The sequence below is a fragment of the Cryptomeria japonica genome, chromosome 8 (assembly GCF_030272615.1).
Source record: "Cryptomeria japonica chromosome 8, Sugi_1.0, whole genome shotgun sequence".
In the NCBI taxonomy this organism is placed as follows: domain Eukaryota; kingdom Viridiplantae; phylum Streptophyta; class Pinopsida; order Cupressales; family Cupressaceae; genus Cryptomeria; species Cryptomeria japonica.
The window spans coordinates 461,217,380-461,235,603 of record NC_081412.1 but is presented as its reverse complement, the minus strand read 5'-3'; the positions used below and the strand labels follow the sequence as shown (position 1 = coordinate 461,235,603).

The 18,224-nt window shown below is 37.2% G+C and overlaps 1 protein-coding gene across 1 annotated transcript; it reads right to left on the bottom strand.

Annotated features, from left to right (window-relative positions):
- Positions 1-2,751: 2,751 nt before the first annotated feature.
- Positions 2,752-4,876, bottom strand: LOC131061684 (peptide-N4-(N-acetyl-beta-glucosaminyl)asparagine amidase A). Its single transcript, XM_057995503.2, has one exon. It carries the CDS (start codon positions 4,649-4,651, stop codon positions 2,936-2,938), a length of 1,716 nt encoding a protein of 571 aa, XP_057851486.2. The 5' UTR covers positions 4,652-4,876; the 3' UTR covers positions 2,752-2,935.
- Positions 4,877-18,224: the final 13,348 nt, after the last annotated feature.

Here is an 18,224-nt window from a genome sequence, read left to right as displayed (position 1 = left end):
TTGGGTGGCTTTAACAACATTCTTTTGAACAGCAAAGATTCTCCTAACTCGGGTTCTTCATTATGATGAGAAGGTGATCCCACACTTTCTTGGTCTGCTTGCACAATCTGGCTGCTTCTTTCAGGCCTTGTGTGACCTTCTCTTGAGAACTTAGGACACTCCCAGCTTTTATGACCAACATACTAATTACACTTAAAACATTTACCAGCAAAACCTCTTCCTCTTCCTTGATAACCACCTCTACCAAATGATCTTCCTCCTTTGTTTAGATTGCCTCCTCTTTCTTGATTGGCTGGTCCACTGGAACTTCTTGCCCCTTCATCTTGACGGTGTTGCTGTCCTCTACCAGCCTGCTATCCTCTTCCTCTATTTCTTCCTTGCTGGTTTTGCTTCCTCACAAGCTTTTACTCTACCTTAATGGAAAACTGATAGGCTTCTTCAAGAGATCTACAGGACACTAGACTCAATTCATCCTGCAAACTATGTTTCAAACATTAAGGTATCTTGCTACCTTTTCCATATCCTCTTCACTATGGCCTGATCGGATCACCAATTTGTAGAACTCTTCCATATATTCTTTCATGACATATCCTTTTGTTTAATATTTTGCAATATTTTGAAAAGATTTGTTTAATTATCTTCGAGAAGGAACTTTGTTTTCAGTTTGGCAACCATTCTATCCCAAGAATTGATCTTTTCCTTATTCTTCTTTTGTCTTTCTGACAGAACATAATCCCACCACATTGTGTGGCCTTTAAGCCTTGTACAGGCAAACTTGACTCTTCTTTCTTTTGCAACCTCTTGGTACTCAAAGTACGTGTCAAGATCATTGATCCGATCAATGAGTTCCTCTCCATTGAGGCTTCCAAAATAGGTGGGAACTTCTAGCTTCGGCTTGGCTCCAACACTCATGACTACTTTTATTAATCTCTCTTCCACTCCTTCCGGTTTTGCTAGAGCATCATCAACCACCTAAGGCTCCTCTTCTTTCTCAACATCACTAACATCATCTGCTACTACTCTCCTCTAGGCCTACTCCATGGCATTCAATCTCGTCGTAATACTCTGCAACATCTCAAGAATCCCTTCATAACAGCCTCTTCGACCACCTCCTGTAGCACCTCCTCTGTGCATTCTTCTTGGTGGCATTCTGACCAATCCCACATGTTCCCAATCTCTTATGGCTCTAATACCAAGATAATAGCAACGCACCAAGAAAGAAACTTACCTCCATAAAAACAAAACAAACCCTCTACCTCTCTGTTCAAAAAGGTTACAGACACTTCAAACAGTGACAGGAACTGTCCCATGTGACACGAACTTCAAGACAAATAAGCAGAACAGCACAACACATCAAATTCTTTACCTAGTGAGATACCAATCAACAAACCAAAACAACAGAATGAAAATATTCAATCTTTGCCCCATATGTATTAAGTAAAGATTACAAGTAACATTTGTTTTGTGCAACCTATTTTCTGACTGCGTAAGCCAACGATTTCGGTCGCACTTTCTTGCCAATCCTCAATGACATTCTTGTCTGCTTCGATCACTTTCTCCCTCCTAATCGATGTTCCCTGTTTCACACTTTAACTCTCACAAAAACTTGCTTTGCGTGTGTCCCATTCTCCTGTGTTTTCCCCAATCCAAGACTCTCTCCAAATCAGTTCTTCCTAATCTGAACCATTCCACCCAGCTTCCATAACTGCCCACTGCCACCAAAGAGGAAGGATTGATAGGTGAAATGTAACAATTGAACTGACTGGGAACAAGGAAACCCCGACTAAAACATGCCAACTGATTTGTTTTGGAACCATGTTGACTAAGGGAAAAGAACGGGTAAGAGAAGACAGCACAAAAACTGGTCCAAACATCCCAACAAGCCAAAATTGAAAGCAAAGAACTTAAACCAAACAAAAGACACAAAAAGGAAGAGAGGTTGATGCCCCTGCATCATATAAGCAGCTTTGTGATCCTTCTCTGTAACTAGTGTTGCCTGATTGGGTCAGGCAATTCATATCTCGCCACTAATACGTAGGGTATCCATGGAGATTAAGATACTCTCAGCAGGTATTCTGCCCTCAATTGAATGACAACTATTATGCCTGTGCAGATTGGCACTGCTCTCTTTAAAGAAGAATTATTGATTTCAGTGTGCCTTTAGTAGTTTCCTCCTCATTTTCTACATGAGCTTGGATGTGATCATCAATGAGCTTACAAGTTCTAGCAGATGCAAAATAGCCCATTGCCATCCTGTGGCTAACTCTGGACCTCCAGAACCTGATTAGAATCGATCACATAGTTGCATTTTTTATGCATGTTTTGGATAGGTTTCTTCAACACCCCCATTGAAAACTCCCCAGAGTCCCAGCATATACATCTCAACAGATCCAATCGTAATCCTAGTAGGCTTACAACCTTTCTACCTCAAATTTACATTTGAGAAAAAAAAAAATAGCATCTAGAAATTTTTATCATTCTTATGAGACTCAGTACAAACTACATCAACAAAAGTTAAAACAAAACCCTGGCTTACAAGTTATAAGGAATTTGACAGTCATTATTTTCTTTATAATGCACGTACAATGAATAAGAGACAGTGACCTGAAGAGTAAATAGTTGAAAAGAAATCATATGGACATAGTTACCAATAGTTTGTTCCACAGTTCCACAATGTACTACCCTATATAGAGTAATAGAATAAAAGATCAGACCACAATCCCATTATAATTGAAGGTGAGAACACTAAAATGGATCTGTAATCACCACTTTTGATTCCATTTATTTATAGCAGGAAAAATGCAAATATAATAATACAGAAAGGTCAGTTGTTATCTTCCGAAAGATTGGTCCACCAAAAGAGTAATCACTTAGCACCAGTGGAAATTATAAGAAAACATGACCAATTCACTGCAGTGAACAAGTGATCACAAGACTATGAATAGTAGTTACAAAAGTTATCAGAATAGTCTTTGATGAATTTATAATCCTTGACGTTGAGAGTTCGGAAATAGCATCCATGTCTTCCCCTGTACTTGTATATCTGCTGGGTGCTTGCCGTCCCACTAAGTACAGAATGATCCTTAACGAGCATTGAGCCCTGTGCATATTGAGAATTGTTTAGAGAGGTGAATGAGGTACCACTGGGTAAAGAATTGGATGTCTCCTCAATGAATGCATGAGAAATGTTTGTTGTTGCAAGATAGGTACCGTTCTCTTTGTCCAATGAAACGGAATTCATAAAGAAAGGATATAATCTTGACATCTTATGAGACAATACTAATTCTGAAGGTGTCTCAATTGTTAGCTTCCTGTTTGTCTGTATTTTCAATCTCACCTTTTTATCCTCCCCCTTGTTTTCATAAGTAATCACATTAGAATATTTAAATGTTTGAGAGACGTGAGTTGTCAAGTTCCCCTTTGTTGATTCCACCCATCCAGAGAAAGCTATCTTTCTCTCACCATGTGTCTCAAATGACCCGTCCAAACCTTCAAAATTTGATACTAAAATAGGTTGGAAAGAAGGTGCTTCATAATCCATCAACATCCCCTTAGTCTTTGTGCTCTTCTCATCCAACCACAGGTGCAAATTTGCATCCACAAACCAAGCAGCAATAGCATCAGTTACTCCAAGGCCAAAAGTGTGATGTTCCCCATCCAACAACTGCCCTACAAAGGGGGTAACCTCAAGGTCATATGTTGGAAGATCGAAAGCCCCAATGCCCACAACAGGTGCCCAAAAGAGAGGATTGATGCCCCCTGTAAACACAACAGGAAAAGGCCATACAGCCCCCACAACAACCCCATCTATAAAACCCACAATTTCTCTAAATGCTCCATTGCCCCTCTTGGTGGTCAAATTGTTGATCTCTATGTAAGCATCGGGGGGATTTGAGTACCAAAACTCATCATTCACATGAGCAGACACATAGATTTCAATAACAGCCCTATAAACATTTGATGGTATATTCAATTCCTGTGACTGGACATCGTAGGTGTTCTGTAGCTTAAACCAGTGCCCCCCATTGCCAAACGGATTTGAGATGGGTAGCACCAGATCCGCTGGTTCATGGGATGGTTGCATTTGGGCATCGTCAATTTGATAATAATGGAAACTAATAGTGACGTGGTAAATACCAGTGAAGGTGCTATCAACCAAATTTTCTAACATGACTGCAAGAAACTGAGGCTTTTTAAGCAATGAAGTGTACCTGGTTATATCTTTGTTAACTTCCCAAACAATCCCCGATTCAGTAGGCTCAGCAGTGCTTGTTCTAAGTATCTCGGCACCACTCAGCCATACTCCAGCAATTCTGTCATATTGTTCCCCTTTGCAAGTGGCCCTCCATTGAAGAACCACTTTGTCCCAATTGTGAGGGCACTTTGTAGGTGGGTTGTAAGGAACTTTCACAGGTGGTTGACCATAGGTGTTGCCAAAATCATGTTTGAGAACCTGTACAGAGCAGGGCTTCTTGCGAGGAGGATGCTGGAATAAAGGCTTGCTCACTTCAATGTATTCTTTTGGAGAGCCATTGAATTTGTGTGCCAGCAGATGCTCAATGCTGAATGCAGGCTGAAAGAGTATGATGATGAGTAAAATGTTGAGGATAATGATGGCATTCAAACCCATTGCCATTTTTGCACAATTCATTGCCAGTTAGCTTCTGTTGCTCAAATCATCAAGTTATCCCACCCAAAAAATCACCATCTTATATTTATCACTGAAAATTAACTTGTGTGCACAGAAATTAGCACAAACTTTTATTCGCCTGGTTCCCATCAATTGATTTGGTAGCGACATTTCTTTTGCTAGACTTTGTCCCTTTCTTCATAAAATGTTTGAAGGCTATAAAACACATTGAAGAATATTTGAGCCCAAATGATCACGGCAATGCTACATGGAAAATGAATTTGTTCCTCTTATTAAAAAAATTTGAATTAAACGAAATTATTTTAGCAAGAAAATGAGTGGAAATTATTTGCTCCTTTAGGGTTTTTTTGGCATGCATTCTTGTTATTGTCACATTATTCTATAGAGCGGGAGTTTGTGTTTTACTTACATATATTTTAATGCTCTTTCCATTATTAACCCTATGGATGTTTCTTATCCACTCTAGATGCTTCAACTTTTCATTCTTTAATACCTACTATCGAAGTTGAAGGTTTGATGGTGAAAAGAAATGACACCCTTACTCAAACGGTTCTAGAAATTTGTATTCAAGGTGTTTTATGAGGTATGTCTTTTAAGACAGCATCGGATTGTTATTCCTCTCATTTTAGAATTTGATAATGTATGTCGTTAATTAGAATATTTTACTTCTATTGGTTATTTTGTGGGTAGGGTCTCCCCCAAAAGTACACTTAAAGACTAGGTAGGCAGGGCTTGGACCCCACATAGGATCCACCTTGTTATGATGCAAAATCTTACCAAAGTTTTTTCTTTCTTTCTTTCTTAGAAAAAATCATACTGAGGAGGTGCTCAATTGTGGCCCCTAGCTTGTCCATCTCTCATTGCTAGTTTTCAAACCCTAGATACAAGAATTTGTCATCTTGGATGACAAGTCTTTTAAGGTCCTAATTTAAGTTTTTTGGTCTATCCCTACCATGATGAATCTTTTTGAGCTAAATAGCCTCTTCTATAGATACAATTGTGTGTGTTGAACTAGAACAATTCTATTCAAATCATCCTTAACAATAATTTTGTGTCAAGGTAGACCTATCACAAAACCTTCATGACTCAATGGATATTCAAGTTGGCCAAACCAAATATATCCAACAAGTCCTTTATATCAACCTTATAACATCTATTATAAATAAGTAAATTTGTACCTTCCTCCTTAAGGGGGACTTCTAGTCAAATGAAAATGATTTGGACCTCATTTGTGATGTTGGCCTTTCCTCAATTGATTATCATTGATGTCTAACATACTTCTCCTCCTCCTGTTAGGTAGAGGTCTTGTAGCCCTCTAAGCAAATTGAGGAAGGAGAATTTGTGTCACCCAAATGGCAACATGTACCTCTTCACTTCTAGATAAGAAGTTTTGATGCTCATGAAGCTAGTTTGCATAATAGTGATTTCATTCTAGAGACAAGTTTGATAATAAGACATCTCTTAGCATTTCCTATAATGTCTAGGGTTTGACAAACTTCCCATAGAAATACTCTATTCATGATGTTTATTTACAATTCCTAGATTTGGAATTTCTTTACTTACAAGAGCTTAAAGATTATACTTTTTTTCTTTTGAATTGAATGTTATGTTTTTCAACAATATTTTGTGTAGTCGTCATGAAACAAGTTGGGTGGGGTTGTCACCATTCTTATCTCCTACATGGCATCAACAATTAGCTCACATAGGTTGTAACCCCACTACCTAAGTGTAAGGAAGTTAAGGTTGCAGAACAACTTACTACAGTAATCTTGAAAGGAGGGTGATGGAAAAACTTTTTAGATCTTTACAACTATTACAAAAAGTTAACAAAAAGAAGCATGCATGCCATAACACGATGATTTGTGTGGGGAAATCCATTTTGGGAGAAAAACCCCACACTCTAAAAGCCGCCCAATATATTATTCAAAAATCAATAATAGAATATAATATACTTACAGAGCAATCTTTTCACAAGTGTGTCACCAACCAGAGATCTAGAGGTAACTCAATAGTTATATGACTCTTACACATTACCTTCATCTCACACACTTAATATATAAGAGATACAATACATGAAACTGTTAAACGGTATTAGAAAACCATAAGCTAAAACCACCCAAAAAGTGGTGCCCAACTTATCTCCAATCCAAGATGCCCTATGATGTGTCAAAACACACATCAAAACATTTAACTCCCTTTTTCAACTTGTTTATGTGTCCAACACATTTTTATATTTTCTATTTTAGGAGACCCAACTTCTAGAGGCCATAACTTTTGAACCAAGTGTTTGATTGATAAACTATTTGAAGCGTCTAAAATCTTATGAAGTGTTCTATCAATCTATAATTTTCTTTGCCAATTATGGCCACTTTCAATCCATTTTGGAGCCTCTAAGTCCTTCAAAATTGACTTCAAAACTTTTGTTCACAACTTTTAAAATGGAAACTTTATTATTAAATCTAGACATGATCTTGTAATGAAAATTTATTGGCATGCTTATTTAGCTATTTTGTAGCTCTGGGGAAAATTTTGGACCAATTGCGCTAAAATGTAAACTTACTATAAAGAGTAACCTTATGTAAATGCAAAGTTGAGACACCATATTTTAACTCTAAGCACTATAGGCATTCATTAATATTAGTAATCATTCTTTGAGGATTGTTAATGTTTATTCTTCAAATGATGTTGTTAAGAAATCTTCCCTTTGGAGATGGATCGTCAATTCAATGCAAACTACCACTTGGGCTCAATGCAAATATTTCAACATGATTGAAATGGTTTGTGATAAATGTAGGGCCTTGCCTATGCATTGAACAACTGGTGAAAGAGAGGCTCAAGTTCTTCATACGTAATAAATAAGGGCTCTTTGATCCTAATATTGGTCATTGCCAAAATCATATGGTATGGCATACCTAGAATAATTTATGAAGCTTGATAGAGTATTAAAGAGGCAGGATTGTGTTATGATTCAACCTAGTCTTTTTCTCCTTTACCAACTTATATTCCATGTTGGTCAATCTTTTGTTAGACATTATCTTTCTAGACCATTTATCGTTATAATTGCATATTTACTAGCAAGTTGCTAAGCCCAATGCTATGAAGATGGTATTTTCTAAACATATTAGTGCTCAATCACAAGACCACTTAAACTCACATTCAATGTGTCAAAAATTTAGAGCTTTGCCCTATGTATGGGAAGGACTGAATATCCTAGTGGAATGATGCCATAACTCATATTACTTATTTCCTTTGCATTTATTGGTGGTATTTAGCTCACTTCTATTAAGAAATAATGCTTCCAATTCATTTAGTTCATTTCCTACAAAAACCCATGAGAGAAAAACATGCATACAATCTTACAAAATAACCATTATGCGTAAATCAATTAGACAAGACATACCTTGGGAAATCCCTTACGAGGGAAAACCTAGCCTCCAAAAGAATCCATATTCCATCTATTATTCAACAATAAAGCAATATAAAATTCTTAAAGAGTTGTAATGAATACTTATAGAACATCAAGCCTCTCTCATGCATCCTCCATGTGTCTAAGCATGAATCTGCATATCCCATACAATAATTCATATATACACTCCTTAGAAAAACTCATTACTATGGCAACCCACTCACCCAACCAACCTTAACCACTAAACATGTTTTTTTTATATATATAGACACAATCTCACAAATACAACCAAGTGGTATTGTAAATCCATGTGTCACAAAACCAATGCGAACATAAAACCATTCTTATTAAATGAAATCGGCCCAGTGAACCATCTCCTAAGATCCAAAAATTACATCATAATATCAACTCATGCACACAAATAGATAACCATGCTCAATATCTCTCAAAATATATCCTTTAAACTATCCATCTATCCATAGCTCAAGATCCATATCTATGAAAGATAAAGCATAAAACATGATACACCTGAAAGGAACAATGGGTAATACCTCTCAAGTGATAAACCATCAAGTAGAGAAAGAGTGGGGAATGAGAATGCTCCTCCAAGAATCCAAGTCATCATGGCTCACTTCAAGAAAAATCTCCTCTCAAGTTCATACCAGATGAAAGATCCTTTTTCTTCCTACTAAAACCATCAACCATCTCAACACTAGTCTATAAACACAAGAGAACACTAGAATCACCTAAGTTTCCAAGTATCCATGAGCACCTATAACCAATCAATCCATTCTAAATCTCAAATGCAACACTTGCATAACGATGAAGATCAAAACAATATCCTCAATACCAAAAGAACCAAATAATATCATTGTCAAAGTTCCAACTACAAAATTGGGAACCTAAACATGACATCATGATCTAACCATCTCCTTCTAGGAATTCACATACAATCAATGCAAACATTATAGTCACAAGAGAATATGTACCATGTCAAACCTCTAAGCTAGCATCAAGAGTAAATCATGACACAATAAACACACCCTACACCAAGAATCAACATCTCTAATCACATGAAAATAATCATATCCTAAAAGTGAGCCTACAAATGTGAAAAAACCCTTTTATAGCAACGGGATCTAAGAGCACCTTCAAAACATATGCAACACCAAAGAAGGTCATCCATCATCAAATGGTCAATCCACATCATTGCTAACAAATCCCACTGAACTATGATATTGAGTCACACTTGGCATCATGATAACCATCTCCTAAATGAAGATCATCTAGGTCCATATACACATAACTGAAATGTCAGCACACCAAGTGAAACCAAGATCTCCAAACCAAGAAGATATTGTTGGCAATTGGAGGAATTGATTATGTGTTGCATTGATGTTTTGTCATTCATGGCAACACCGACTATTTTGGTTGTTTATCGGCTTCTAGAAGGTTCTGATAGAGTGGTTGGTTTATGATATTGATCTGGTATGCTCTGGTATGCTTTTGCTTGTGGATTTGGTTTAGATATGTCACTCATGCTATTCAGATGGGTATCATGATCAGTTGGTTCGAGATTTGATGACTCATGAGCTATCATCTATTCTAGTAAGCCTTTTGGTCACCAATAAGGGTTTTGTTGATAGAGCTTTGTTGAAGACCTTTTGAATCACGTGATAAGTGGTATTGGCACAACTTCTAGATGGCTTTCGAGATTCTATTGGTTATCTTGTTCGTGTTCTTGTTGATCGGTGGTGTTGGATTTGGGTCTGGACCTAATGCTATCTTATTCAGCCAGCTTATGGACTTGTTTATGTAATGTGTTGGTGGATGATCCCGATGCATTACTGGTTGGGTTTGTTGATTGGATTATGTTGTTTCGATCTCAGGCCGACTTGGTTGATCATTAGATTGTGAGTTTAAGTTATGAATTTATTGTATTATCTTTTAGGTGGCCGACCTAGTTGTTTAGGTCTCGGGTTGGTATAAATATGATGTAAGATCTCTTTGTAGATCGTGGGTTTTTAGGTTATGGGATTATCTGTGTACGAATAAAGTTGTAATCATATGCAGAGGTTTTCGATTGATCATAGGTGATTGAATTGGGTTGGTGAAAGAGGTTTAAGACCTCCGGTATTGAGCTTAATTGGAACTGTACTCAAGCATAGGAGATGTTATTCTTGCAGTTCATTCTTCTTCCGGATTGTAGTCTGGATTTATTTTGTAGTCAGTGAGGCTCCTTGTGTGATGAGTAGTGCGCTCTAGGTTGTTGGCCTTCCTTCATGTGTAGGCCCTTCTTATTGTAATCACATACTTACTGCAGAAGTATTATTTGACTGTGGGTAGGCTTCCCACCATGGTTTTTCCCTTTACCGGGTTTTCCATGTATAAATCTTGGTGTTATCTTTTGTGGATGGTTGGTAAATGTTATGTGGTTTATATTTGTGCTTAACTGTTATATCTGTTGTTCCGGTATTTGGTCTATGTATTCTAGTAATAAGGTTTTAATGCTTAAAGTTCTATAATCTGTTGACAACTGATTCACCCCCCCTCTCAGTTGTCCTCTGGTTATCTGAGTTGTCTAACAACTAGTATCAGAGCCTAGTCCTCTCTACAGAAGCTTAACCACTTGAGGAAGATCCTATGGCATCTAATAGTTCAAGTTCATCTGCTATTATTTTTCAGGGAGAAATTCCTAGGCTTGATGGAACAAATTACAGAGTATGGAAGATTCAAATGGAGACTCATTTGAGAAGTCTTGGCAAGGAGATTTGGGAGATCACTGAGAATGGCTATACACCTCATAATCTGGCATCTGGAAATCCTCCTCCGTCAGGCTTGGATAAGGACATTGAAAATGATTGTAGAGCTAGAGAAGCCCTTTTGTGTACACTTTCTTATCAGCAAATTATGGAATTATCTGACAAGTCAACTGTGAAGGCTATATGGAATAAATTGGAGACTCTGAATGAAGGTGGCCCTACTATTAAAATTGCTAAACTTGATGGTTACTTGGTGAGATATGAGAACCTGAAAAATGGAAGAAGATGAAAGGATTGTTGCTTTTATGGAGAGAGTTAATGAGATTGTCATGGGAATTCAGTGTTGTGGTGGATCTCTGAGCGAAGATGAAATAGTCTCTAAATTATTGAGAGCTTTGCCACTGGCTTATAAGATGAAGGCTACTGCAATTAATGAGTTAAGAACTATGGAAAACACCTCTGTTAATAGGGATACCGTGGTTGGGAAGTTATCTTCTTTTGAGCTTGAGGAATTAGGTCCTTCTGGAGTTGCAAAATCTAAACCTGTTTTTCATGCATCTACATCATCTACCGATAAGAGTGATTGGAAAGCCTTATATGCTAAGGAACTGGAGGAGATGAAGAAATAAGATGAAGAGTTTGAGAAACTTGAAGCCTTTACTCTAGAAAAGTACCTAAAGGTCCCATAGGAAGTAAGCATGAAGGAAAAATACCTTTTAAATGTTTTGCATGTAATAAGATAGGTCATTTTGCATCTAGATGTCCTGAAAGGAATTCAAGATTTGAGGAAAGAGTTAGAAGACCTTTTAGGCCTAACCATGATTATCAGAACAAGTATAAGTACAGGAGAAACAAAGAAAAATCATGCTACTATGTTGATGATGAAGGTGTGACTAATTCTGATGATGAACCAGTACAAGATTCAGCTAGTGGATCTGACAATGGAAAGGAATGGGTATTTTTGGCTATCAAGGAAGATGATCTAGTACCTGAAGAAAAGGCCCTTGCTACTAAAATTGAAGACAAGGATGAATGAGAGATAGACCGTGGATGTTCACATCATATGACTGGAGATAAAAAGAAGTTTCTATCTTTGCAAGAATTTGATGGCAGTCTGGTTAGATTTGGAGATGACAAAGCAAGCATGACCAAGGGAAGAGGAACTATATCACTGGATGGTAAGCATGATACTAATAATATTTATTATGTTGAAGGTTTAAAGCATAATCTTTTGAGTGTAGGACAGTTGGTGGATAAGGGATTCCAGTTACAGTTCAAGGATGGAAAATGCAAGATTATCAATAGATCTGGATTGGAGATTGCAACTGGTACTCAGACTAAAGGTAACATCTTTCATTTGAACTCCAGTGAGAAGACATGTTTGATTGCACAAATTGATGAGAGTTGGTTATGGTATAAGAGGTTGTGTCATGTGAATTTTGATTGCATTGTAAAGATCAGTTCTACTAAGGCAGTTAGAGATATACCTAAGATTGTGAAGCCCTATAATTTGGTATGTAAGGAATGTCAAATGGGAAAGAAAGTCAGAACTTCTTTTAAGAGTATACAAGACAAATCTAATGATGTTCTTGATCTTATTCATACTGAATTGTGTGGTCCTACTAGAATCAACATTTTTCAAGGTGAGATATTTTATGCTAATCATTGGTGACTAGATGTGGGTTACTTTTCTAAGGGAGAAATTTGAAGCATTTGAAAAGCTTAAAATCTTTAAAGCTAAAGTTGAGACAAAGACAGGATTGGAGATTAAATGATTAAGGTCATATCAGGGTGGAGAATTCACATCCGATGAATTTAACAGTTATTGTGAAAAGAATGGGATAAGGAGACAGTTATCTGCACCCCTGATGCAGGAGCATCCCCATTTCACAACAATCTTGCATCAACCAAAAACATTTTCTTTTCTATTTTTTTTTTTCTATTTGCAGTTCCATTTTTCCTTTCTATATGTACCAATTTTGGCTCACCAAATCTTGTGGAGTTGGATTCTACTTGAAGACTTGATCATCTTTCTTTCTTTCAAACCACATCTCATTTGGATCACTTTTCGGCAAGATATCGCTACTGCTTTCCTTGATAGTTTCTTATTACCGGTTGTTCCTTTGTTACTGGTTGCCTAAAACCTATTTTGGTGATCTATCGGAACCCATTTCGAAGCTTGTGGAGCCTTGGACGTTGATCTCGATGTTTCATGGTGTTTGGCCGACCTTCTATGTTTCATCCCTTGGATTTTTCAGAGGAATCTCTTGGCGAAGGCCGGCCTTGTTCTTTTTGCACGTTAGGTCTTGTTCTTTAGGTTTTGATCCTTTTTGGGTCGACTCGATCCTTTAAATCGATATATATATTTGTAATCATTCTTTAGAATGTAATTAATCAGAGAATCAAGAAGTATTAGATAGATAGATTGTGCTTAGAAGATATATCTTTTTCGATTCAAGGTCTCGGTGTGACCTATTCTACCAGGCTTGTGTCTCGGTATGTTGTAACTCGGTTGTTGTTGGTTGAATGTAATCAAATTTCATGCAATAAAACTACCTGTTCTGCATTGCCTCCATCATATCTATGTGTTTCCTTTGTGTTTACTCTTGCTGACCGGTTTGGACTGATCTCCTTGAGGTCCCTCCCCGTCGGTGACTGCTTCAAGTGGTATCAAAGTGAAGTTTCATTCTGGAGGTTGTGTGTCCTAAAATTTTGTTGTAGGGTAGCAGATTGCGGATTTGACCTGCAATTGCAGAGGACTAGCGTGGATCAAAGGCATGAAGAGGAACTAGGAATGGTGGAGCGCGTGGGAATGCAAACCCTGTTGTAATGGAGATGTTGCGAGGAATAGCAACCTGATTAGAAGTCGTGGAGACAGCCCAGAGAAGAGGGCGACATACTGAGGATGTGAGCGAAGATGAAAAAGAAGAAGCCCTCACAAAACAAGTGAACCAACCAGCAGTTGATCCGGAGGAGGAAAGGTTTTTGAAGGTTTTGAGTAGGGAAAACACTAAACTTCATTTTACCCCACCGGAATATGATGGGAAGTTATATTCAGATGAATTGATGGATTGGATCTCAGAGATGGAGAAGTATTTTGATTTTGAAAACACTGCAAAAGAAAGGAATGTGAAATATGTTTGTACCTGATTGAAAGGTCATGCATCTGTTTGGTGGGAGAACTTGCTTGATAGGCAAAGAAGAGGTAAAGGAAAGATTAAGACATGGGATAGGATGATTGCTAAGTTAAAATTAAAGTTTGTCTTGGTGAATTATCAAGTTGATTTGTTTCGGAAGTTGCAAAATCTGAGACAGAAGGAATCTAGTGTGAAGGAGTACACCGAAGCATTTTACAAGTTGAACATCAAATCCAGACATGTTGATGATGAAGTTGAACAAATTTTAAGATATTTGAAAGGATTGTAGATGTCTATATAAGATGAACTCAGTATGATCAAATTGGAGAGTGTTGAAGAGTCTTACCAGTATGCAATAAAGGCTGAAGAGAAATTGAAAAAAAAGGCATGAGCAGAGACAGAGAGGTAGAGGTGGAAGGTTTACTGGAGGAAGATTTCAAGGAGGAAGAGGATATACTAGAGGAAGAGGAACCAGTACAAATCAGAACAAGGACAAGGAAGTGAGCAAGGAAGGTAATTCATACCAAAAGGATGATAGAAATTTCTACCGAAGGAGAGAACCAGATGGTTACCGGAATGAGAACTTTGGAAGACAAGACAAAAGGACATTCAAAGGAACCTGCTTTAAATGTGGAGGAGAAGGAGACTGTGCATTTGAATGTAAGAAGACAAAAGCTACTGGAAGAGTAGCAGTGGTGGAAGAGAACCCACCTAGATCAGACAATAAACTGGAAGATGGAGAATTGTTGATGATGAGGAGAGCTTTGTGTTATACCAGAGGAGATGAAGAACCCTTGCAAAGGAAGAACCTGTTCAAGACTAGATGTAAGGTATCCGGTAAGTGTTGTAAAGTTGCTATTGATAGTGGTAGTTCAGATAATCTGGTTTCAGAAGAGATGGTGAATAAATTGAAATTGCAGAGATTGAAACACCTCAAGCCTTATCACATAGCATGGATTCAGGATGAACATAAGTTGTTAGTAAGTGAACAATGTTTAGTAAAATTTAAAATTAGGAATTATCATGATGAAGTTTTGTGTGATATTATGCCTATGGATATTTGTCATCTTTTGTTGGGAATACCTTGGCAGTTTGATAGACAAGCAATACATGATGGGAGGAAGAATACATACACTATTGTGGCCAATGGGATGAACCAAATCTTGTTGCCTTTGGAGGAACCTTTGAAGAATGAAGTTTGTACAAATACCAGAATATGTCTAGTATATGGAAGGAAGTTCATGGATGGACCAAGACATGAGAATGTGTGTTTTGCCTTAACTTCTAAGAAGACTGAGAGACCGAAACCAGAAGGAGAACACCCGAAAGAGATAAGAGATTTGTTGAAAGAGTATGAGGACATCATTTTAGATAATGCACTTGATGGATTACCACTTGTTAGAAGTATTAGTCATTGCATGGACCTAGTTCCCGGAGCTAGTTTGCTTAACAAAGTTGCACATCGGTTGACAATGATAGAGAATGAAGAACTGAATAGACAAGTGCAGGAGCTATTGGAGAAAGGTTTGATCAGGGAAAGTCAGAGCCCTTGTGTTGTACCAATAGTATTAACACCTAAGAAGAATGGAGAATGGAAGATGTGTACTATTAATGCATGATAGCTTCGGTAAGATAAATGATTGAATGAGAGATAAATGAAGTCTCTCATTCAATCATTTATCATATCGATAACTATGATAAAAACCATCAAGCAATTAATTAATCCTTGATAGTCATTCTACATTTGCATATAAACAACCTATTGATAATCATACTATGTATTTTGCTCATGTTCATCGATCTAATAAATCTTGTATTTAGATGTATATTGATTAACATAAATAATGACGACACCGATTAATATATATCGGATTGCATATATTATATCGGGTTGCATATAATATATCGGGATGCATATCGGGTGGCAATATAAAGGTCACGAATAGTTATCGGTGTGTTAGTCTACACCGATAGTTATCGATTATCAAGGCTAACACACCGATAACTATCAGCTGTTAGCGTTGGGCAATCATCGATAAACTTCAGTTATAATCCTACTCCACACCAATTGGCATTTATGGTAAAACATGCATTTGTTAGTATAAACAAAAAGGCACGATCAAGTAATGTCTTGATCGGTCATGACCGATCACGGCATTGCTTGAATGTGCCCCATTTGTTATATACTTATAATGAGTGGCATTCGTGAGATAGGACATAGAAAATATTAAATGCTCCTCTCATCTGCCACAAGCAAGAAGATAGCTAGATATATACAATAAGGCAATAATAAATACAACAAAATTAGATAATAGAATATAACTTGCATATTGAATTTAAATTGAACATCATTTACATGGTATCAGAGCTATAGTTAAATCAAACCTAAGGTTGTTCAATTTTACGTAAAATTCAAATCAAGTATATATTCAACATCACAATGCTATCAATGGCTAGCGCTATCAAATTTGAAGATAGACTTGTAGGAGGTGACGACTTCTCCGCATGGAAATTCAGAATTCAAATGATACTAAAAGATAACAAAGTTGAATCATTTGTAAAGACTGAATCTAAAGAACCTAAGACTGAACCTGATCAAGCAATTTGGAGAGAAGGAAATGATAAGGCTATCAAAATAATAGTTGATGGGGTAAGGAACAATATTATGCCCATTATAAATAAACACGAATCAGCCTTCAACATGTTCAAAGCACTTGAAGACGCTTTTGAGATATCCAATGCCAGTAGAACCTTGGCTCTAAAAAGAGAGATAAATCATATAACCATGATAAAAGGAGAATCAGTCAATGCCTAGTTCATGCAAATATCTCCCTTAAGGGATGAACTAGCAACCCTTGGATATGAGATCCAAAGCAAAGAATTAACCCTCATTTCTTTAGATTGGTTGCCTAGTATCTAAGAAGCGTTCGTCCAAGGCATCAATGCAAGGGGTAACTTTCCAAAATTCGATAGACTAAAGGCTGACTGTCTCCAAGAGGAATCAAGGCAAAATAAGAAAGGAATCAAAAAAAAGAATATAGATGAAGATCTTCAAGTTCTAACTACGAACTCAGATAGAAAGGGCAAGAAGAAGTAATTCAGGACGAGAAAAGGTCGTCATAGCAAGAACTCTTTCAAAAAGGACCTCTCTCAAATTCATTGTTACAGATGTGACAAATTTGGGCACTATGTTGCCAAATATCCAGAAAGAGCTAAACAAGCCACATTTTCCATAATTAGGAAAATCAAAAAGGGAAGAAGACTCTGAGAAGTATGTACTCTATTCAGCACTCAAACATCAAACATCAAACAAACTAAACTCCTAGGTGATCGACAGTGGCTCATCCAGACACATCACAGGATTCATAGAAGTACTAGACTTCATGAGAGAGGAAAATGATGAAGAGGTAACCATCAGAGATGACTCCACACACCTTGTCAAAGGAGTTGGAAACTGCACCATCAAACTAAAGTCAAGTGTATCATTACAACTTAAAGGAGTGCTATATGTTTCAGACATTAAGAGGAATCTTGTCTCAATATCAACACTCGAGGACAATGGATACAGAGTGACCTTCATGGACAACAAAGTGTTGGCTTGGCCAAAGAACTCATCTATCAAGAAAGCTAATACAAATGGTCAAAGACAAGGCTACCTATATGAGCTATGCACAGAGCCCAACTTAGCCCTAATTCACGAAATTACAGATGCCAATGAAATATGGCATAGAAGACTAGGCCACCTAAATTTTAGAGCTTTATCATCAATGGGAGACCTTGTCACAAGTCTACCTAAGCTAAAGCAATATCATTCAGGGGCATGCACAGGATGTGCCCTAGGTAAAAATACTAAGGGTGCTTTTCAGAGTAGTACAAGGAAAACAAGTAAAATTTTAGAATTAGTTCATTCTGATGTATGTGGACCTATGTCTATAAATTCATTGGGGGGATTTTTGTATTATGCAATATTTGTTGATGACTACTCTAGGAAAACCTAGATCTACTTTCTGAAATGTAAAGAATCAGAAGAGATCCTTAATAGGTTTAAATAATTCAAATCATTAACAGAGAACCACCCAGGGAACAAAATTAAAATCCTAAGAACTGATAATGGGGAGGAATACACATCAAAATTATTTAAAGAGTTTTGTAAAAATTCAGGGATTAAGAGGGAGTTAACAATACCTTACAACGCTCAACAAAATGGGATAGCGGAAAGGAAAAATAGGACAATCATTGAAGCAGCTAAAGCTATGATTCTTGATCAG

What these genes read in the sequence shown, in the direction of transcription:
- LOC131061684 (XM_057995503.2), bottom strand. Translation starts at nt 4,651, where the DNA reads ATGAATTGTGCAAAAATGGCAATGGGTTTGAATGCCATCATTATCCTC.